Source organism: Nilaparvata lugens, chromosome 7, assembly GCF_014356525.2.
Source record: "Nilaparvata lugens isolate BPH chromosome 7, ASM1435652v1, whole genome shotgun sequence".
NCBI classification, from domain to species: Eukaryota; Metazoa; Arthropoda; class Insecta; order Hemiptera; family Delphacidae; genus Nilaparvata; species Nilaparvata lugens.
The window spans coordinates 15,789,181-15,812,881 of record NC_052510.1 but is presented as its reverse complement, the minus strand read 5'-3'; the positions used below and the strand labels follow the sequence as shown (position 1 = coordinate 15,812,881).

At 34.4% G+C, this 23,701-nt stretch overlaps 1 protein-coding gene across 2 annotated transcripts; it reads left to right on the top strand.

Annotated features, from left to right (window-relative positions):
• The first annotated feature begins 1,824 nt into the window (after nucleotides 1-1,824).
• LOC111045079 (parafibromin) lies at nucleotides 1,825-21,068 on the top strand. Of its 2 annotated transcripts, none has more exons than XM_039432165.1 (10): nucleotides 1,825-2,069; nucleotides 2,630-2,735; nucleotides 4,636-4,898; nucleotides 7,365-7,575; nucleotides 9,380-9,560; nucleotides 10,425-10,570; nucleotides 11,448-11,569; nucleotides 12,576-12,805; nucleotides 14,033-14,174; nucleotides 20,507-21,047. In XM_039432165.1, exons 1-10 carry the CDS (start codon nucleotides 1,939-1,941, stop codon nucleotides 20,541-20,543), a joined length of 1,569 nt encoding a protein of 522 aa, XP_039288099.1. In that variant the 5' UTR covers nucleotides 1,825-1,938; the 3' UTR covers nucleotides 20,544-21,047. The 2 variants fall into 2 exon arrangements, with proteins under 2 accessions (XP_039288099.1, XP_039288100.1); XM_039432166.1 differs by lacking the exons at nucleotides 11,448-11,569; nucleotides 12,576-12,805; nucleotides 14,033-14,174 and adding exons at nucleotides 15,683-15,804; nucleotides 16,754-16,983; nucleotides 18,151-18,292 and having other exon boundaries at nucleotides 1,836-2,069; nucleotides 20,507-21,068.
• The last annotated feature ends 2,633 nt before the right edge of the window (nucleotides 21,069-23,701 follow it).

Sequence of the window (23,701 nt, the reverse complement as noted above, 5' to 3'; positions counted from 1 at the left end):
GTTACTTTTTAAATTGCGCGTCGACGTATGTACAAGGTTCATCATAAATCAGCTGTCTAGTGGACTATAATACTACCCATTCAAAAACATCAAACATCTTGAAAATGTATCTTCCCATCAACGTTTGTAGACAGTTGACTATAATACTACCCATTCAAAAACATCGAACATTGTATACAGTTGAAAGCTCTATGTTTATTTAGGATTTTTTCTAGACATTTTAAATTGTTAATTATTTATTAATTTTTGAGAAAACATAACAACAGGTCGATGTAACTTACTGAGCTTGAGGTCTTCTGTTCACAGAACTACTACTATACAGCTGGTAACTTGCCGACTCTCCCACATTTGCTTCCTGTTACTCAAGATGAGGGGCCTGATGACTGAGAGGTATCTTGTTATGATGTATCATACTCTTTTCCATTGCTATATTATGAATTGCTCCTGTGGGGTACTTAGCAAGTGTTGCTGATGTCCTGAGTCTGCAAAAGACGGCAGTGAGAATCATAATAGGCAGTAACCATCTTATCCACTGTAAGCACATCTTTGTTCTCCTTGTTGTACTGATAGTCATCAGCTATTTTATCATTCTATGCTTGGTATAAGTCAAGAGAATGCAGAATACTCTGGCTGCCTGTAGTCACATCCACTACCACAACAACAGGCACTGGTGTTGGATGTCCCCAGGAGATGCCTTCACCATTCACAGGCCAGTTATGGGATTTCTGCCCTAAAATTCTTTAATAAGCTGCCTCCTGGTGTGAAGTAGTAGTTGAATGAGGCCGCCTTCAAGTGAACTGTATAGAAGCTGCTGTTAGACAGGGAATATTACAGTGTAAATGGATATATGGGTGATAATTTGAATTTTTACTGAAAGTGGTCACTGGATTGTTGTGTGTAGAATTATATGATTTGAGTTTTATTATTAGTTATCAATCCCACAAGTGTGGGTAATAAATTAAGAAGAAGGTATTAAAGGTAACATAGTATCTCTTATAATATATCAGTATGTTTTTGAATTCATTTTGAATGCTCTGAAAGTGACATTAAAAGTCTTACCTGAAAACTAAATATTTTTATTATACACACTTGTCAAATTGGCTTTGTCTGTTTGGTGCGGGGTGATAACCATATTATGCATATATGTTGGGAAACAAATATATCATTAGCAATGCATATTACCATAGACTAACTAATCAGATTTAAACAAAGACCAACTGAACAGTTTGGATTTATGATATTACATACCTTTAGCAAAGCAGTGTTAAGACTTGATTGACAAGACAGATTGATGAACATTAGGATTAAGAGATAGATGGTGCAATATCTTTTATAAGACATTTCTATGGCTTTGTTTAATGACCTTAAAGCTGGATTTGCTCACAACAGTGACATTGAACAATAAAAATATCATTTCTATAAGTTTTAATTGTATTATTCATGGTTAATTGGCCGGGCTTATTCTGAATAGTACAATTAGAACTTGTGAAAATTATATTCTCACTGTACATTATCAATGTTTGTGTGAATACAAGTACAAATACAAGTAAGTAAGTAAGTAAGCAGGTAAAAAAAATGGCAAATCCAGCAATAAACTCTTCGTTTGACATATTTCCTATTTACAGAATGCCCAATTGTATCTCTGTGTATAGATATAATTTCAAAAACAAAGTATTACAGTAAAATCATTAACGTACAATTAAGTTTTGGAAAAGTAGTGTGTCTAATAGAATGCATGCGCTCAGAAATATTTTTACGTCAACAGTTTTTGTTGGAGTTGAACTCTCCTTTTATTAATAGTCTATGTTCACCAGTGTCATTTTCTTCGTTGTTGTAGCTGTGGCGGTGGCAGTGGACTGGGCAAGGTTGTGTTTGTTTGGTGTCTATGTGATTTTGTGAGTTGAGTATTTCTTATTAATTAATTAAAGCTTTTTCATAATGGCTGATCCGTTAAGCCTTTTAAGGCAGTATAATGTTAATAAAAAAGAAATAATCGAAAGAGACAATCAAATTATCTTTGGAGAGTTTTCTTGGCCCAAAAATGTCAAGACCAACTACCTTATGTGGGGGTAAGTAAGAAGCCTTACCATATTAATTTATTTATCATTAAATTTATCATTTTACTTTTATCATATTTATTTCTATGCACCGTAAAAATATATCGGTGTGAGTCCAAAAATATAAGGTGTGAGAGTTATGTCAAGTATTATTCAACGAAGATCAATGTAGGCTATCGTAGCCGTACACAACGTGATAAGTTTGGTTATGTAGGACACAAGAATGCTTTAAATCTAATATGAAAAAAATCAACCTTCTCTATCATTTATCAAGGTGATGGGATTTAAGGTGTTATAACAAAGCACCAATAATATGCTGTCTACATTCTTTAATTATACATGATAAAATCACAAAATAAAACATCCAGGATGATTAAATGCATATTATCTTGATCTTATAACTGTAGACGACACACCCTCTTTAATTTGTAGCATTTTAAATTTATTTGATGTAGAGAATTAGATATATGAATTTATCGATAATATTTAATATTGTACTTCAAAATGTATTAGACTCATTCTGAGATTTGCAACATTTCAATATTAATATATTGTTGAATTATCATTTTCAGATCTGGAAAAGATGGTGCTCCAAAAGAATACTACACTTTGGAATGTTTGTTGTTTCTACTCAAAAATGTCACACTTAGCCATCCCGTCTATGTGCGACAAGCAGCTGTAAGTTTTAAACTATTCTGCATTTTTCGTAAAATATTTTGTATTAGTGTTGTTAAAATGTCATGGCACATTCGTCAAAACAACTTAGTAGTCTTCTTGTTTTGGTTCAATGTTATTGAACCTGCAGTTGATAAAATGCTATTTTCTATAGGCCTATGGAATTACATTTGTTTGTGAATGATATAATTCTTGGTAAACTTATAGTTCCCAAATTTAATTCCAAAGTTGAACAATTTTGCATGTTTTATGTAATATTTATTACTGTTATTTATTACAATTTCAAGTACTATGGTACCCAAAAAGATCATTTATATAATATACAAGCTTGCAATGTTTCATTGCAAGTTTTATTTTTCATATAGTTTTATTGTAGCTGTGGATATTAATTGGAACACCTATATTTTTTTGTTCAAATTATTTGGCAAGAGAATTAATATTATTGGCACACTAGGTAGAGACTGGTACGGTACCATTTTACATTATTCAATCATCAACTTGGAGATCACCAAATAGCTTGATATAAATAAGCCGATGATTACAGATTCAAATGACTACTGGCAACTGGAGTAGGTTAATGACAATGAGCAAGACAAGCGACTCAAGTCGTAAGTTATGAGATACTAGTGTAAGGAGTCGCGCTAGTGTGACTATATCTTGACTCAACTATAGGCCTAGTTTTAATTAGACTCACAACTGACTATGATGATAGTCCTACATTGAGTCTTGAGTTTAGTTAAATTGAACCATTCCAGTATTATGAATGTGCGAAATTTTTCATTTTATTGGAAATCAAATATATTAGTTGAATTCAATAGTCCTACACCTTTTTGGGTAAGCGGTTTCGTATTGAAATTGAAAAAAAAAATCAATCAGTGTATATATCAATAGAGTAAATAACCAATAGTCTGCAATAGATTGAAATTTCGTATCAAGTTTTCATACTCTTACATTTGGTCAATAATGTAACGAGTATGGTAGGCCTAACAAATTTTCACTCACACAAAAATATTGAAAGTCTTAATACGGTAATGGAAAAACATATTCAAGATCCTTTCAAACATCAAAAAATCTCTTGTAACTTCTAAGATAATAATGGGAAATTTTAGTGTTTTCCTGACAAACTTAATAATTAAACGTATGCTCTTTTATGTTAACACTACTCCACCTTAAATCCCAAGCTAATTTTTTTTTAAGATAGGCCCTACTCGATAACCAAACTTGGCGATCAGCATGTCGGGTTGCCGAGCAACTAATGGCCAAGCCACACGAAGCGTTTTTCAGACGAGTCAGCAGGGCAGGAATCTCTCCGATCGGCTGATTCCCTAAAACCCAGCCAATCTGAGAGCTTCCTGTCCTACCGACTTGTCTGAAAAATGCTTTGTGTGGTTTGCCCTAAGTCTTCTATAGTGAGTTTGACATTATAATGGCAGTGAAGAAAGATAGCAGAACAGCGTTGCCGATTCTCTGCTTTGCCAATGCCTATAGAGGATAGCTGATACTGGTATAGGCCTATCTGATCATTCTTGTTCAGAATAATAGAATAATAAATTATATTTTAATTGCCCAGAAAATATGTGTTCAATAATTAAATAATACATTTTCATGATTAAGATACAAAAAAATTCTAATTGTTTAAAAACAATCTGGCCACGTTGCGGAGCTAGAAAATGATAGAGCTATCTGCTTTGTCGAATGATAGACAAGGATAGCAACACAAATTTAAATCCAATACTGACATTATAACGTGGACCTCGATATAGTCACAGTATCGCTGATACTGGAGTCGTTTAGTCAGAGTGAAAATGCATGCAGCGTCGCTGAGAGACTGAGTCTCGAGTCGCGTTGGTGTGATCAGAGCTCGGGTTGCCGATGTGATGGTTGCCTTTGGTGCGGTTCGCAGGCGGAGAACATTCCGGTGGTGCGCCGTCCGGACAGGAAGGACCTGCTGGCCTACCTGAACGGTGAGACTGCGGCGTCGGCTAGCATCGACAAGAGTGCGCCGCTCGAGATCCCCACCCAGGTGAAGCGGGCGCCGGACGACGCCGTCGAGTCGCTCGCCAAGAAGCCGCGTCTCGAGGACACTCATGTGCAGCGCGTCAAGCAGCAGCTGGCCGCGCGACTCGATGCGCCCAAGGAGGCCTCTGTCACTGTCGACAATATCAAGTAAGACATCACGCTACCTGCTAACTTCACTCAACAAGGTACTACTCAATTGAATTGAATTGAATTTTATTTTACTTTATTTCCATAGGATAATACAACCGATCATAGAATATAATACATACACAGGGTATAACAACACTACAAATATTCAAATCAATTAAATATAACAATAAATAATAGTGGGAATTATCCCCATTACTTTAATAACACCATTATTACTATTACTGAATACTATTATTGTTATTATTATCGATTATATTAGTATTATACGGAAATGTATTATTACAGTGAATGTGCAGCATACCAATACCCTACGTACTACGTACTGTATTACGTTCATACTATGTGCTTTACTTTACTTTTCTTATTTGTCATATGAAACTGCAACAAGGAAGTAGCGCTCCTGCAGTATATGGCTCTTCAAAGTGTAATCTTATATTACTATCTTCTACCAAACACAACAGACATTAAAATTCAAATTCTTTATTTGCCATAATACAATACAATTACTACCCAACAAGAACCCAATTGGAACCCAACAAGTTTCACATAACATGCATAAAGCAAGAATAATTTATCAATGAAGTCCGTTGATTTTTATGGACCCAATACAATGAATTTGAATGACTTTATGCATTTGCCAAAAAATCAAAATATAAGAAAGCTTTACAAAAGAAAGAAATATACTAATGCACTAAACTAAGGCACATAACATAAAAATACATAGTTATGTCCCTAAACTAGACTTATCTTACAAATATTGTGTAACTTAATTGTTTACGTATTATATCAACATAATTTGTTCAAATTTAAACAATAAACGTAAGTTCAACTTTAATAAAAATAAATGAATTCAATTGAAGAATAAATTATGACGATGAAAATTTGATATAATATGATAGAAGTTTAGAAGAGATTAAGTACTTGAGATTACTACTAATTACTGATCAAAAATAATGGTTGTTGTAATTTAAAGTTAGTAATATTTTTAAAGATAACAGACTACAAGGTAATTAATAATTGTTCATCTATTTTTATCATAATCATTTTAATTTACTCTACAATCGAATGAATATTATTTCAAGATGTTTGACAAAACTTGCATTATAGGTTGATAATGATAAATAGTATTATATTAATGTTAAACAATAATTGGCATTTCTTCATTATATGAAATTGATAAAATAAGTGCTTCAGAATCTTATCTTTTCACTATCTGTCAGTGTCTTGTTGTTATTCCTGGTCTTATCAATTCTGTTGCTCTACTTATCTAATTCAGTAAAATTAAGCATGTCTTTTGAATCTTTCTGAAATCTCTTCTACTTCTAGACTTCTATCAGAATATTATTCAGTTTTTCATAAATATTATCCTCAACTAAGATATAGACATAATATTGGGTAATTATTTCGTATATTCATATAGCCTAAATTTATCATCATCATTAAAAAACTCAATATTGGATGATTTATTTTCAAATGTGTGGTGAAACTCAATCACATAATAATAATGATAAAATACAATTAATTATACAATAGACGAGTAGACTTACTATAAATAAATATTAGAAAACAAGTCACATTTCTTAACATATCAAATTGATAGAATAAGTAGAGTAAGAGAAGGAGGGTGCGGATTTCAAAAACGAGTTGAAAAGACATTAAATTGCAATGAGCCCGTACTCATTCAAAGAATATCTCAATTTATTATTTTAAATTATTCTTTGATTTTATCATGACACTATATTGTATGAATGCAATGATGGATAAAGTACTCCAAAAACCTATCTAGTCACTATCTGTTGGTTTATTGTTATTTATGGTCTTATCAATCATATTGCTCTTCTTATCTTATAAAGTAAAGCTATGCATGTCTATTATTTTTTTTTCTGGTGTGATTGATGCCAGTACAAATCCAGATGCTCGTTATGCCCATTATCCCAGATGCCCATGATGAATTTTGTAAATATTAACTTGAGGATGATGAGACAATGTTTCTGATTTTTTTCTTGTGAATTCAATATTCTCGGACTTGATTTTTCAAGAAATACAGAATCATTGGTTGTTTCAGTTTGACTCAATTTCAACGTCTATTGATAATATATTCTCAAAGTATTTAGTCGAATAACTCAATACATGACTCTTTTTTAATGTTTTTTCGTATTATATCATTGGTATTAAGTTTTATTCAACTTCTATACATGTAAATTTGTAGATTTGTTGGGCAACTTAATTTAGTATGCAATGAATAACTGAAGTTACTGACCGATGTAGTGTTCTATTCAATTTTCTGTTAATCTTTAGTTGAATCTTTTTGAATTTATAACCCGAATTTAAAAAACATCACTTTTATTAAAATCAATTTAAAACACAAATTATTCAACTCTACTCTAAAAATCATATAAGTTATTTAAAACATCAACGTTTCATCTCAACAAAACAAGAAAATCACTTGTGCTCTTTTGCCAGATCTCTGTCGGAAGCGATGTCGGTGGAGAAGATAGCTGCGATTAAGGCGAAGCGTCTAGCGAAGAAGCGAACGACAATCAGGAGCGATGACATCATAGCCGGGCCCGACCAGCGACAGATGCTCGACTTTGATGTCGACGTCACCAAGGACATCATATCTAGGGAACGACAGTGGCGCACACGAACCACTATACTGCAGAGTGCTGGCAAAGTACGAGACATCAATTTCAATTTGAAAATATATCAGTAAAAATATTATAATGGTGCTATAGTGAGGTCCACGCCACGTTGTAATTGACAGTGGAGAAAAATAGGAGAACAACGTTGCCGATCCTCTGTCTTCACAATGCCTTTCAATACAATTCAAATATTTTTATTCAACAAAAAATGTACAGATACATTGAATAAAGTCATACATAATAAAATAATAAAACACACAAAAACAGTCAATTAGAAATTCATCATAATCAAATATGTAAAATTCTTCAAATGAATATAAGGACAATCCTATCAGATATTTTCTCCAGCTTAGCTCTAAAAATCGTCAACTCCTCTATGGACTTTAAATTTCGGGGAAGCAAGTTAAAATATTTGTCTAAACGGTAGCTGATACAGGTTTATTCATGTAATATTAACGGTTCATTCACGTTTAAATTAATCAATTATATTTTTCAATAATTTCATAATGAATTTTCATAATCAAGATTAAATATTTTGTTAATTATAAATTCTTCATTGTTAAAAGACGATTTGGCAACAGAGCAAAGCGAGAAAGATATAGCACTATCCGTTTTGTTAAATGATAGACAAGGATATCTATACCATTGCTAATCAAGCACTGCCATTATAACGTGGACCTCACTATAGTAGAGGAGGCCATTAATAGGTTTACACACATTTATTTAGATCTTTTCGATTCATAAATAGATCAATGAAAATATTGCAGGGTGCACGTGCTGGAAGGCCTACCCGTTCTTGGCATCTCCTTTCCTATTTATCAATGCATTAGATCATCACAAGGTATGAATGCTCATGGGATTTTTTTGGCAGAGAGATCCTTTCGCATGTTCTGCCTCGCTGCAAAGCCCAATTTTCCTTCTCCAAAGTAAACCAAATATTTATATTCTGTACTGGGCTCATCTTTGAAATCACATGGTTATTTATGATTTAATTGAATTGGTTAGTGTGTTTTCCTAGAGTATCAACTTGAAAGAAATGTGCTATCAAAGATACTTACTACATACTAAAGAGTGCTGGTAAAGTAGGAAATTACACAATATGATACTTTCTATGATATCGTTTCTGTTATCTTATTGCTTCTCTCTTCTTCCTTGCCCTCTTCCCATTATTTGGGGTCGGCTCTCCTAACACGCAATCGCCAGATCCTGCGATCTTGGGTCGTCTTATTTACCAGGTCCAATTTCTCCATATTCTTATGGACTAGAGAAATCCACGTGAGGCGGGGTCTGCCTCTGCCCCTTAGCTGCGGCTCCATCTCGAGCACTTTTCTCGTCATGTGGTTAGGCGGGCGTCTGTTAACATGACCGTACCAGCGCAGTCTCCCCTCAATTATTTTTTCAGAAATTGGTGTCACTTTGAGACTGCCCCGGACATGAATGTTTTTGATGTGGTCCAGCCTACTAACTCCTCCTGCCCATCTCAACATTCTCATTTCTGCAACATGGAGTTTATCTTCCTGCTGTTTCTTGAGCGGCCAGCACTCGGCTCCATACAGCATTGCTGGACGCACTGCAGCTTTATATACCTTTCCCTTAATGTGCACATTTTGTTATCTTATTGCTTATAATTGTAAATATTGTGAAGTGGAATAAATAAGTTAAATAAGTTGGAATAAATAGTTGAACAGTTGTTCAACTATCGTTAACAATTCTTTTATTTATTTATTTATTCACATGGCAACTTTCCAGTATTATTCTAATAAAATTTGTGATTATAAAAGTTAATTTGTTAATATGCTTACGTGAAATGACTAATTCACTTGTGACTTTGTGTAGATATTTGCGAAGAACATATTCGCGATACTGCAGTCGATCAAAGCTCGGGAGGAAGGCCGGCACAGACCGCCGCAGCCCACGCCCATCATCACGCCCAGAGCCACGCCCATCAAACCCATGCCAGCTCAGCCGGCCGTCTACAACAGATACGATCAGGAGCGATTCATTCGACAGAAAGAAGGTACGCTAATAATGCATTCAATCAGGCTTCATTGTTACATCGCTTTATTTTACCATACTTTATTATAAAAGTATGCAGTGCAAATTTATCAAAATTTTTCACAATAAGGGTGTAATCACATTGAATGCCTATAACCTATGTGCAAGTGTAGTACGTCGAGAGTCATGCACCGAAAAACAAAATTTGAAAAAATGCTATTGAAACACGTTGTGACTTGCATGTAGCTGCTCATACTGAACACAACTATAGCAAGTGCAAGCGAGCAGTGTGAGTGCTCCTATTGCTCTTCCCAGATTTTGTTTCTCATCTGCACGCTTGGTCCTGCATAATCAAGCTTGCACTAGCACATATTAAATGTGACCACATCCTAATGTATTTCATAATGTACTTGCAGTAGACTTCCTCACTGATTGAACTGAATTGAGTCTTAGAACTCATTGTTGTGCTGAGTTTGGTAATGATCATTTTACGTACCGGTATTTATTATTTTATAAGCAAGCACTGACCAGGAGAGAAAACCTAAGAATACTTCTTGTACTATTCCAACAATACAATAAATCCTCGATTCAACAAAACCTGGTTAAACGAATCCCTTGTGTCAATGTATATATTTTGTAGATTCTTGAACCATGCATGAACACCGTATATCGATACGCATAGTTATGTTGGCGTTCCACTGTAGAATCTGTATTTTCAGTAGAATCTAACCGTTGAGTGTTATCATTTATTGAGACACTGAAGTATCCAGAGTCTGGTGATGATGATTACGGTATTTTAGGTATTAATACGGTATTTAGTATGGTATCTTTGACAGTTGAAAAATAGTGCATCGAATGTAACCGTGTGTTATTGTCGGTTGTGCAGAGACTGAAGGCTTCAAGATCGACACGATGGGAACGTATCACGGCATGACGCTGAAGTCGGTGACTGAGGGCAACCAACCCAAGAAGCCCACCACCCCCTCCTCCCAGCCGCATCCCATCTCACAAACACCCATTCCAACCGCACAGGTAATAATTCATTCATTGCTCCTTGCTTCTTCAGCCACAAGTCTTTAAATTTCAATGATGTGTTTATTGATTTTAAAATTAGTATTTTTCTAATTGAGTGATTAAATGTAGTAGTAATTGTTATTATTCACTGCATATTCAAAGAATGAACAAATATACTAGAATCTGAATATGTTTTGAGAGGGTGTATTTCGATTAGCCCAGTTGTTCGATTATCCCAGGTGCTCGATTAGTCAGTCCAGTGTTCGATTACCCCAGGTCGGAATTTCCCGATTAGACCAGGACCTAGGTAGTATAACCAGGTAGTATAATCGAACTACTGGGTTAATCGATGCAATCGATGAAACAGTAGTTCGATTATACCAGGGCATCTAAACGATACCTGGTCTAATCGAGACGTGGGCTAATAAATTAAAACAGGAGACACGATATAAATAGATTGAAAACACTTAAAAACTTTCATTAGAAATGGGGGAAGTTTCGGAGACTGTGTCTCCTTTCTCCACTTATATATATGTATAAAGTACAGTCATACATAAAAATAGAACCCGCCCGGCTGAAGCGTATATCTTTATTGTCAATGCCTTTTCTAAATCTGAATATTCATGACAATTTTTGAAAATTAGCTCACTCAACAAATGATATTTTGTGGTTCGAACAATCTAAAAAAACATGTATTTAGTGCTTTTATTCACCGACATTGGTAATGAAAAGGTATGCATGAAAAAGAGCCTTGCGAAAAATGACCATTTTACAAGGAACCGACTACACATTTGACTATACAAAATTCTACAACCTGGTGTAATATCGCAGATATTAACTACTTTGTTTTTGTGGAACTCGTAATTAAATAACTATATTCTCATTGTGTTTACAGGCGAGGCTAATGATGAACACACCAAGCAAACGTGTTTCACGGACACCAATTATTATAATACCAGCAGCTAATTCTTCCCTTATAACTATGTACAATGTCAAAGACGTCCTACAAGATCTAAGGTAAGAACACCAATGCCCAATACTTGCGTATCTGTTGGTAATGACTATGTTAGGTATCTATCAGATCAAATAGAATTTATTCATCAAAAACAAATTTATTCATCTTTACTGAATTAAACATCTTCAAGTTGTCGAAAGAGTGAGAAACTAGCTTTGATTGTTACTACTTTATCACGCGTGTGTTTACTTGAAATAGTTGAAAGAGTAAGAAACTAGTTTCTATTGTTACTACATTACCACACTTGTATGTTTCACGTTTACTAGAGACTGTTAATCGTAATGTAAGATTGACTTTAATCAACTAAGTGAAGGAAAGAATTGACTGACTTAACGTCGTGAGATTCACTTGAATCTGCCAGCATGCCTCATAATGATGCTTCCCATTGAATCAATGCAACCATTCAACCAGTTTCAAGTGAATAACAATATAGAGTTTGGTGTGAACCGAAACTGGTTTCTCAATGTATAAGTGAATCTGTAATTAAAATAGAGAAATAAGTAAGTGATTAGTCAAATTTGTTTCATTCAGACAACTTGTCAATTTTAAAGCTTTTCAATCCTTCAACTGGGTTTTGCTCAATAGATTTCTATTAAGGAATTGAAATGAATGAAAAGTTAATAAATATGGCTGTTCAAGGATTGAAACACTGCTTGAACAAATCAAATACATACACTATCCCAGCAAGTATTGCACAAAAAGTTTGTTTATTGAAGCAAATCAATCAATAACTTTACTCAACACAAGCACACAATAAAAAGAAAAGCAATACAATCAAAATACAATTTTTTAATAAAAATTATTGTATTTTTGATTAAATTTAATTGTTGTAAAAGATGTATGAGGATGCGATAAGAAGGGTATTATTAATTTATGATGTATTTTAATATTTTTTTAATTTTTTTGACTATTACCTTCGTTCGTTTTTTTCAATTTTCGGTCAATGATGCTATTATCAATTAGTTGTTTATATTTGTATGAGTGTTTGATGTTGTGTTTACTGCTTAGGTACGTGAGCACGGAAGAGAAGAAAAGTTCGGGCATGAAACGTGACAACGAGGTGCTCCTGCAGAGACGCAAGGAGGGGGGGCTGACGGTGCCCTACCGCGTGATCGACACCCCTCAGAAGCTGACCAATGCCGACTGGGAGCGGGTGGTCGCCGTTTTTGTCATGGGTCCCGCCTGGCAGTTCAAGGGCTGGCCCTGGGACGGCAACCCGGTCGAGATATTCGCCAAGAGTCAGTTGAAATACATACTATACTCATACCGTAAATTGCAGCATTGTGCTTATGTCAGTGCAAGACATTATTTGATGTTATGTTCAAGAGTTAATTCAAATAAGACGAATAGAATCCTATACCAGAGAAAACTCCTATAATAATTCTCCTATAATACTCCTATAGTAATTCTGTGCCTATACTATTAAACGAGCAATTTCTATTTATGTTTTATGTCTGCATGTCATTGGATCTGAAAAACGGCTCTAACGATTCTCACGAAATTTGGAACATAGTGGGTTTATGATATAAAATTCGATTGCATTAGGTCTCATCCCTGGGAAAACTCTCTGAACATTAAAAGGATGATTCATCCTTGGAAAAACAGCTGAGATTTCGTCGTCTGTCGATAAAGTGAGTGAGCGAGTGCGTGTGTGTGGGACTGAGACAAAATTATGCCTATAGAATATTAAGGACCGGATCCGAGATCGGGACTCAGCCAAGTTCTAGTGTAGACTTTAATGAAAACTGGAGTAGACTCTCACAGCTAGAGTCAGAAAATTGGGTTTCCGAAACGGGGCGTAGTCGTAGTCATATTCAAAGTCACGTTTAAATTAAATTTCGAAAAACTAGAAAATTGAACACAAAAAAATGAAGAGAAAATAATGTAAAGTTTCAGACATTTTAAATTATTTAGGAATGTTTCATTTTGTCAAGGAAAAAGGTTTGCAATAAATTATAGAAATAAGAAAATAAATATTTATTTTGCTGCAACTATTTACTGCGACTACGCCCTGTTTTGGAAAGCCAATTTTATGACTCCAGCTGATAAGAGTCTAGAACTTACCTAAATCCCGAGCTCGGAAACCGGCCCTAAAGCCGCGTTTACACCAAAGTTATTAACAAAGTTAATAACTTAATCATTATAGGTTCATTTAGATTGAACAGAACTTGACAAACACATAAGATCATCATGTTTATGATAAGTCATGTTCAATCTAATAGAATCTATAAGGATTAAGTCATTAACATTTTGTTAATAACTTTGTTGAAACGCAGCTTTAGAGTTAACAAGTAAGAGTTCACAGATTGACATATCAAGTCGAAAAGTCATGCCATTTTATACTTACAACCGGAATATCACTACATTCTTTGAACTATTCACCCCAACTAGGTATAATTCACCCTAGTACTACTGTATAATGTTATAAGCAATTAAAATTAATTGAATTATGTTGGTTTTTGCAGTCTGTGCATTCCATTTGAAGTACGACGAGATGCCGATTGATGGCAACGTGGAGAGGTGGGCGGTCACAGTCATCCAGCTGTCCAGAACCAGGCGGCATCTCGACCGAGCTGCGCTCATGGTATTCTGGGAGAAATTGGATAAGTAAGTCAAACAATCACAGTGTCTATCTAAAAACTATAATATTATCGATTCAAGTTATTACCGTATTCATTTGCGATATTCAACTGTCCAACCACCTTGCTTTGAATTATTAAATACTGGCATGAATTATCTCTTTAAATTCGACTTAGATATAAGGCCCAACTCACACGTACGCAACTCAGGTCGAGAAGAGACTCGACTCTAGTCGAGAGCATGTGTTTTCAAATGGTGACGTCGCGGAGACTAGAATCGACTGGTCTGAGTATCACCATTTGGAAACACATGCTCTCGACTAGAGTCGAGTCTCTTCTCGACCTGGGTCGCGTAAGTGTGAGTTGAGCCTAAAAGTACATAAAATAAGTTTTAAATTATTGTTTTGAATGTATGGAATAGAAAAATGTTTGGTCATGTAAGAAAAACATCCTTAAATAATAAGAATTTATTAAATACCAGTACATTACATTTTATAGGATAATAAGTGTTATTTTAGTTCCTTATGATGGTTAAGTTGTTGGGGGGGTGCATATAAAACTAATTTAAACTCTATACTTATTGCACAAAAAAGATTGATTAGAATGATGACATCATTACATAGGAGAGCTCATTCATTTCCCTACTTCCAGGCCTTGGATATATTGCCTTTAAGGCATTTATATATTTTCAGGGTCTTGAGAATATTCTTTTTAAGAAGTGGTCAGATTACAGGGAATGCCTTAGTTTTCTCAAACAGATTGAGAGACAGAAATTTGGTTGTTCTTGCAAACCCTTCATGTGAAGCCTTTAAACGGTTTTACGATTACAGTGCTCCAAATTCCTTTAATAAGTTACCTCTACATATTACATCCACAGGCTCACTGATAACATTTTTGAAGAAATTGAAGCACTTTTTATTCAATTTTGATTTTGATGAGATTGAGGAGTTCTTTTTCACATGAATTATTTTTTTTACATTCTTTTGGGAATTTCTACTATTGCTTCCTAGGCTTCTAACGATTTTTCTGTCTCAGGATTTTTATTTATCTATTTTTTTCATTGATATATTATGACTTTAGTTCATATATTGATATAAAAATGTATATGTCCTCAAATTCTTCTTAATTTATTTTCCTAGGATTGTATTATACCTTTTGGTTTCTATAAATAACTTCTGTAATGTTCACTCCTTTTCAATTCATTTTCTGTGAATAGACAAAGATTTTCTGTTAATTTTTTTTCGAGGCTTCTGTCTCTTGCAAAGGTCAAATAGTTTAATTTTCAGAGTAGGTAACTTCAACTCAGCTAATAGCTTACGAAGTACCTTAATCATAACTCTGACGCTACATAATGTTTTTGTTAGTTTTTAATTATTTTCATTTATATAAAAAGGAATAGAAGATAATATTATATTATGTATTTAGTTTTTTTATTTTTTCAAAATTATTGTACTGATTTGTTAAGTTCATTTACTTTTGTTTGTAAATTGTCAGTGTTATGAATAAATTTCAATTTCAATTTCATTGTGTTTACAGGCGAGGCTAATGATGAACACACCAAGCAAACGTGTTTCACGGACACCAATTATTATAATACCAGCAGCTAATTCTTCCCTTATAACTATGTACAATGTCAAAGACGTCCTTCAAGATCTAAGGTAAGAACACCAATGCCCAATACTTGCGTATCTGTTGGTTATGACTGTGTACTGAATTAAGCGTCTTCAAATAGTCGAAACAGTGAGAAACTAGCTTTGATTGTTACTACTTTATCACGCGTGTGTTTACTTGAAATAGTTGAAAGAGTAAGAAACTAGTTTCTATTGTTACTACATTACCACGCTTGTATGTTTCACGTTTACCAGAGATTGATAATCGTAATGTAAGATTGACTTTAATCAACTAAGTGAAGGAAAGAATTGACTGACTTAACGTCGTGAGATTCACTTGAATCTGCCAGCATTCCTCATAATGATGCTTCCCATTGAATCAATGCAAACATTCAACCAGTTTCAAGTGAATAACAATATAGAGTTTGGTGTGAACCGAAACTGGTTTCTCAATGTATAAGTGAATCTGTAATTAAAATAGAGAAATAAGTAAGTGATTATTCAAATTTGTTTCATTCAGACAACTTGTCAATTTTAAAGCTTTTCAATCCTTCAACTGGGTTTTGCTCAATAGATTTCTATTAAGGAATTGAAATGAATGAAAAGTTAATAAATATGGCTGTTCAAGGATTGAAACACTGCTTGAACAAATCAAATAGATTCACTATCCCAGCAAGTATTGCACAAAAAGTTTGTTTATTGAAGCAAATCAATCAATAACTTTACTCAACACAAGCACACAATAAAAAGAAAAACAATACAATCAAAATACAATTTTTTAATAGAAATTATTGTATTTTTGATTAAATTTAATTGTTGTAAAAGATGTGTGAGGATGCGATAAGAAGGGTATTATTCATTTATGATGTATTTTAATATTTTTTTTAATTTGGTTGACTATTACCTTCGTTCGTTTTTTCAATTTTCGGTCAATGATGCTATTATCAATTAGTTGTTTATATTTGTATGAGTGTTTGATGTTGTGTTTACTGCTTAGGTACGTGAGCACGGAAGAGAAGAAAAGTTCGGGCATGAAACGTGACAACGAGGTGCTCCTGCAGAGACGCAAGGAGGGGGGGCTGACGGTGCCCTACCGCGTGATCGACACCCCTCAGAAGCTGACCAATGCCGACTGGGAGCGGGTGGTCGCCGTTTTTGTCATGGGTCCCGCCTGGCAGTTCAAGGGCTGGCCCTGGGACGGCAACCCGGTCGAGATATTCGCCAAGAGTCAGTTCAAATACATACTATACTCATACCGTAAATTGCAGCATTGTGCTTATGTCAGTGCAAGACATTATTTGATGTTATGTTCAAGAGTTAATTCAAATAAGACGAATAGAATCCTATACTATTAAACGAGCAATTTCTATTTATGTTTTATGTCTGTATGTCATTGGATCTGAAAAACGGCTCTAACGATTCTCACGAAATTTGGAACATAGTGGGTTTATGATATAAAATTCGATTGCATTAGGTCTCATCCCTGGGAAAACTCTCTGAACATTAAAAGGATAATTCATCCTTGGAAAAACAGCTGAGATTTCGTCGTCTGTCGATAAAGTGAGTGAGCGAGTGCGTGTGTGTGGGACTGAGACAAAATTATGCCTATAGAATATTAAGGACCGGATCCGAGATCGGGACTCAGCCAAGTTCTAGTGTAGACTTTAATGAAAACTGGAGTAGATTCTCACAGCTAGAGTCAGAAAATTGGGTTTCCGAAACGGGGCGTAGTCGTAGTCATATTCAAAGTCACGTTTAAATTAAATTTCGAAAAACTAGAAAATTGAACACAAAAAAATGAAGAGAAAATAATGTAAAGTTTCAGATATTTTAAATTATTTAGGAATGTTTCATTTTGTCAAGGAAAAAGGTTTCCAATAAATTATAGAAATAAGAAAATAAAGATTTATTTTGCTGCAACTATTTACTGCGACTACGCCCCGTTTTGGAAAGCCAATTTTCTGACTCCAGCTGATAAGAGTCTAGAACTTACCTAAATCCCGAGCTCGGAAACCGGCCCTAAAGCCGCGTTTACACCAAAGCTATTAACAAAGTTAATAACTTAATCCTTATAGATTCATTTAGATTGAACAGAACTTGACAAACACATATGATCATCATGTTTATGATAAGTCATGTTCAATCTAATAGAATCTATAAGGATTAAGTCATTAACATTTTGTTAATAACTTTGTTGAAACGCAGCTTTAGAGTTAACAAGTAATAGTTCACAGATTGACATAGCAAGTCGAAAAGTCATGCCATTTTATACTTACAACCGGAATATCACTACATTATTTGAACTATTCACCCCAACTAGGTATAATTCACCCTAGTACTACTGTATAATGTTATAAGCAATTAAAATTAATTGAATTATGTTGGTTTTTGCAGTCTGTGCATTCCATTTGAAGTACGACGAGATGCCGATTGATGGCAACGTGGAGAGGTGGGCGGTCACAGTCATCCAGCTGTCCAGAACCAGGCGGCATCTCGACCGAGCTGCGCTCATGGTATTCTGGGAGAAATTGGATAAGTAAGTCAAACAATCACAGTGTCTATCTAAAAACTATAATATTATCGATTCAAGTTATTACCGTATTCATTTGCGATATTCAACTGTCCAACAACCTTGCTTTGAATTATTAAATACTGGCATGAATTATCTCTTTAAATTCGACTTAGATATAAGGCCCAACTCACACGTACGCAACTCAGGTCGAGAAGAGACTCGACTCTAGTCGAGAGCATGTGTTTTCAAATGGTGACGTCGCGGAGACTAGAATCGACTGGTCTGAGTATCACCATTTGGAAACACATGCTCTCGACTAGAGTCGAGTCTCTTCTCGACCTGGGTCGCGTAAGTGTGAGTTGAGCCTAAAAGTACATAAAATAAGTTTTAAATTATTGTTTTGAATGTATGGAATAGAAAAATGTTTGGTCATGTAAGAAAAACATCCTTAAATAATAAGAATTTATTAAATACCGGTACATTACATTTTATAGGATAATAAGTGTTATTTTAGTTCCTTATGATGGTTAAGTTGTTTCTTAAAACTTCGATGTTCAAGCATTGCCTTTTCTCTCGAGTATCTCAGAAATGGTATGAGAGGTTCACTTTTTCATCGTTGACGGTTTTCTTTCTGCGTTGTAGTGAATTAGATATTTTAGGTATCTATATTGAATGAAAAGACTTGTTACAACCACTTAGATTAAATAAGTTTCATACTTGTGACGATTTTGAATAGTTACATTCAATCCACTATTTTCATCTGAAATTTGTTCATAAACTTGATCAGCTCGAAATAAGTGAGGTCATGTAATAAAAACATATTTAATGAATAAGAATATATTGAGTATATTACATTTTATAGTGGTGTCATTTTAGTTGCTATATGATGGTCAAGTTCTTCCTTAAACCTTGATCTTCAAGCTTCAAGCATTACTGAATAACGTAGTTCCAACTTTATTTTTATCTTAGTAATTAAAATTATAAATTATCATTGACTCGTTTTTTTGGATTCTGAATATCAGTGATATGCATTCAAATTAAGATAAGTAATAATTATAATTTCCTTTTGCAAGTTTAGATAGAAATGTCCAAAAATAAGTTATGTTTACACTACACGTTTTTTGTCCAATTTTGAGTCCCACCCCCAAATCTTCGACGCATGAATGCCTCACTAGAGAGTACAAGAAGATACAGGAAAATCGAAGCCTGCCAATACATGAGGATATACAGATGCCAATCAGAGCCGTCTGCAATCTCGTAAGCCACGGTTAGGACGGCAATTACAGCCTTAGAGTCAGGTTTCCGTTTAACTGAGGCCTGGCAACAAGCGTGGTCAGCAAAGCAGAACATTGACATCCCATTTGTGGCCAAAGGCACCAGGCTTCGATTTGCCTCGTAAAACATGGTCGCATTGAATAGGGTACGAACTCATCATGGTAGATGTGCCTATCTGATGCATAAGTGGGGAAGGCTGACTCCCCTTTCTGTGAGTGTGGAGCAGTCCAGACTGTGAGACACATAGTGGAGGAGTGTCCCAGATCAGCATACACGGTGCACATGAAGATTTCCTGGTGGCTAAACCAGCATCAATAGCCTACTTAAATACCCTGGAAGCATGCCTCTAATTTCCAGGTCAAAAGTGACTGAGATATTTTCATTCGTTTTATATATGAATTTTCTATTGTTTTCTTTTTTTCGAATTTTGTGATCATAAATGTGTTGTGTATACTGCCATACGAAAAAAAAAGAAAAAAAAGTCCAAAATATTTATAAACTAGGAATTTAGAATTTAGGAAAGTTGAAAACCAAATTAAATAATAATACTTCACCAAATCATCACTAATAACTGAAAATACTGTATTAATAATTGAAAATTTTAAAACGCGAAAAGAAACTCAAACGTACTCCTAAAACAACAGCTGACAAAAAAACTTACCGCACAATTTTGGGCTGTGTCATCACCTAATTTTGAAAAAAAAAAACCACATGGATTGCCTCAGTATTTTGTCTACCAATGTTATTACATCAGTGCCATTAGTAACATAAATAAATGTGGAATTCAGCTTTTCTTCCTACATTGTATTTTTAGGATTACGTCTTGAAGACTCTAGAAGTGAGTGTTTGTAAGACAATACAAGCCAACAATATTCACAACATTACCATTATTTGAAACTTATAAGTAGAATATTGTTTTGTTAACTTAGTGCCAATAAATAAATAAAAACTTTTATTTTTCAGGCATTTAATGAAATTCAAGCCGCACCTCCGGTTCTGAAAGTGGACTTGTGCCTACCGTTCGTTTGTATTGAGTTTAAGAAATTTTGTAAATAATATTCTAGAAAATAAATTTACAGAAATCGTATTATAGAAGTAGAAGTGAAGTGTGCATGATATGCAGGCACTCACAAATTTAGGAAAATATTCAACGCTGAAGTATCTTGACATTAATTTATTATTATTTTCGCTCTATTTCGAAACCAAATCTGTGTTTTCACAGATTAATCTGCCCCATCACCGTTTATGTTTTAGTTTTAATATAAATAAGAATTTAATATATTTTTGAGCCGATGAGCACTTCAATGTTATCAATTCTGATTCTTTAATAACATCATTGCTAATTGTAAAAAATTCTAATATTTTAGAATTTTGCTTTTACTGTATTGTTGAAATATTGATAATATTGTTGCCCTCATCAAAAAGTCTTATCAATGGATTCTGTTTTAATTTGTAATTTTATTCTGAACATAGTTAATTAATTTAAAGCATGTATATCAAAGAATTAAAAAACTTTCTGTCATGATTGCTTTTTATTCTGGTGACGTTTTTCCTGGGGAATATTATAGATAAGGTGTAAGACCCTTATTAAATTGGACACCAGTAGTAAGACACCAATGGTGTCCGAGCTCAAGAATAGTGTATAGACTATTAGTATAGTCTATAGTCTATTAGTGTCTATTAATAGTCTACTATAGTCTAAAGTGTATAGACTATATAGTGCTATATACTATCCTTGGTCCGAGCTGGCGTCTCGAGTAAGAAGACACTGCTGATGGTCCGGCTAATAAAACTGGTCCTGGTGTTCGGCCACTAGAATCTGGTGTCCCTATGGTGCTGTCATGAACTAATTTAGAACAAACGCCCCGCGACTCGCTCGGAATATTTGCGTCTCAATCACTGGAATCCCAGTGAATAATACCATAGAGAAACAATAGCGTAAGTAGATATCCCATGGTATAGGGAGTTTATGTCGTAACTTTTACTGTTATCTCAAGCCGATAGTCCACATAGTTCTTTTCCATGAAGCTGTGTGACACTGGTAGTCTCTCATATTGTGCCGTTCGTACACTCTCACCCCAACAAAACAGTGAAAATCGACAGTAATCGTTAGTAATCGGCTTGAAATAACAGTAAAAGTTACGACATAAACTCCCTATACCATGGGATATCTACTCACGCTATTGTTTCTCTATGGTAATACGGGCTTAAGCTTGAACTTACTCAAGCTATAAAAAATCCGCAGCAATTTTTAGACAGATACTCTAATTTTGTCCATTATTATAAATTACCTATACGGCTACTTCATCTATTTTCATGCATGATGACTACTGTGATTTGTACTTAGATAATCGATAATGATATCTGGGATCTCTCGAACTCACGTCAGTGTATTGTTGCTCTGGTATACACTAACATGGCCGGGCCACCGTAAATCATTTAATTGAATGAACTGAATTTACAAAACTCATCTAACTCAATTTTTTGTCTATTTTAAAATCAGAATAATAGGTGAAGTGCGCCTTCCTTTGATAAGGGATTAACACCAGTGAGCCCCTCGGGCTGGAGAACTCACTCATTAACTATTGTACTGATTTTGAAATCCGAAAACTATTAATTATTATTAACTTATATGTGAATCAATAAACTTGTCCAGGAACTAGTCCAGATTAAACTGCAAAGTTAAAAATTGTGTAACAGACACCCCCTTCAAATTTCATTGTCAAATGATTGTTGAATCATTGAAAATTTCACCCCCTACATTAAAGCTGCTATAACAATGAAACAAAAACTTGGAATAGTAAAATGAAACATCATTTCAAAGATATTTTAATGCTCGACAAACCTACGATAAGTATTTGTATTTAAGAGCAAAAAATTGGATAAAAACCTGTTATTTTAACAATTACACACAGCGAATATAGTGGGAACTGTTGGTAATATCATAAAATTCCACTGAACAAAAAGTGTAGAGAATTTATCAAGCTTCATTTTATCAAGATAGGAGTGTGGAAGCTAAAAAATGAAAAATGCAACTTTCAAACCACCCTCATCCCCTAGAAAATGATTTAGAAATGGGGACTTTTGATATGTTCTCCTCCCAATCAGTCTCGACAAAGCTGCAAAGTCAAAAATTGTGTTCAAAACATTCCCTCCAAATTCCTTTGTCAATAATTGGTCTACTGTTGAAAAACTGGAGATTTCACACTCAACACTAAAGCTGCTGCAACAGTTGTAGGGAAATGCTTAAAAGTGAGAAATTATGAATCAAATTCAATGCTCTACAAGCTCATAATCAGCCTGGATTTTTGAAAAGTTATAAGAGCAAAAATAGAAAAAAATGGAGGGAAACGTGCTTTTCAAAAATTTCACACCTTCAAGAGCGGATATCTCGAAAAGTAGAAAATATATGGAAAAAGTTATAAAAAGAGATAAATATTGTAGGAAATTGTAAGCTTCAATATTTTGTATAGGTATAACAGTAGTTATGTCCGTAAAATACATGGCCTAGTTTTCGAGTTATATCTGAGAAACTAAAAAATGGTACCTTTTTCCTCTATAGGTACCCTTTTTGAGCATTCATTGCCTGGACTATAGTGGCAGTAGCCTATTTGATTAGCATTGTTGTTGCTTTCCTTGCCTATCGACAAAGCAGAATGATATCCTTTTTCAGCTCCGCAACGTTTCCTAACGATTTTTAGTACGGTAATGTAAAGATATAATTAATTAACAAAATATTTCATCTCAATAAAATTATGAAAATTTATTATTAAATTTAGGAGACGATAAGCCGTCAGTTCCGTCTACCTAAAAAGTAGTAGCCATCTCTCATCATCATCCCTCTCACTCACTCATTACCCACGCACAAGCCTAAGAGCTAATGTAGGCATCACCCTCAGAAAAAAAAAATTGAAAAATATATTTTCTTGGCGAATAAAATGTGATTATTTTTAAGAAGAATAAACAGTTGATAGCCTATTACATCGGCTACGGTATCTTCTATAGAAGGCAGTGGCAAGGCAGAGAATCGGCAACGCTGTCTTCTATCTTTCTTCACTGTCACTATAACGTGTACCTCACAAAGACCTTGACTTATGCCGATTACTTTGCGATTCATCAGAAATGCTGACAGTTTTAATTGAAGTTTGATTCATTTGT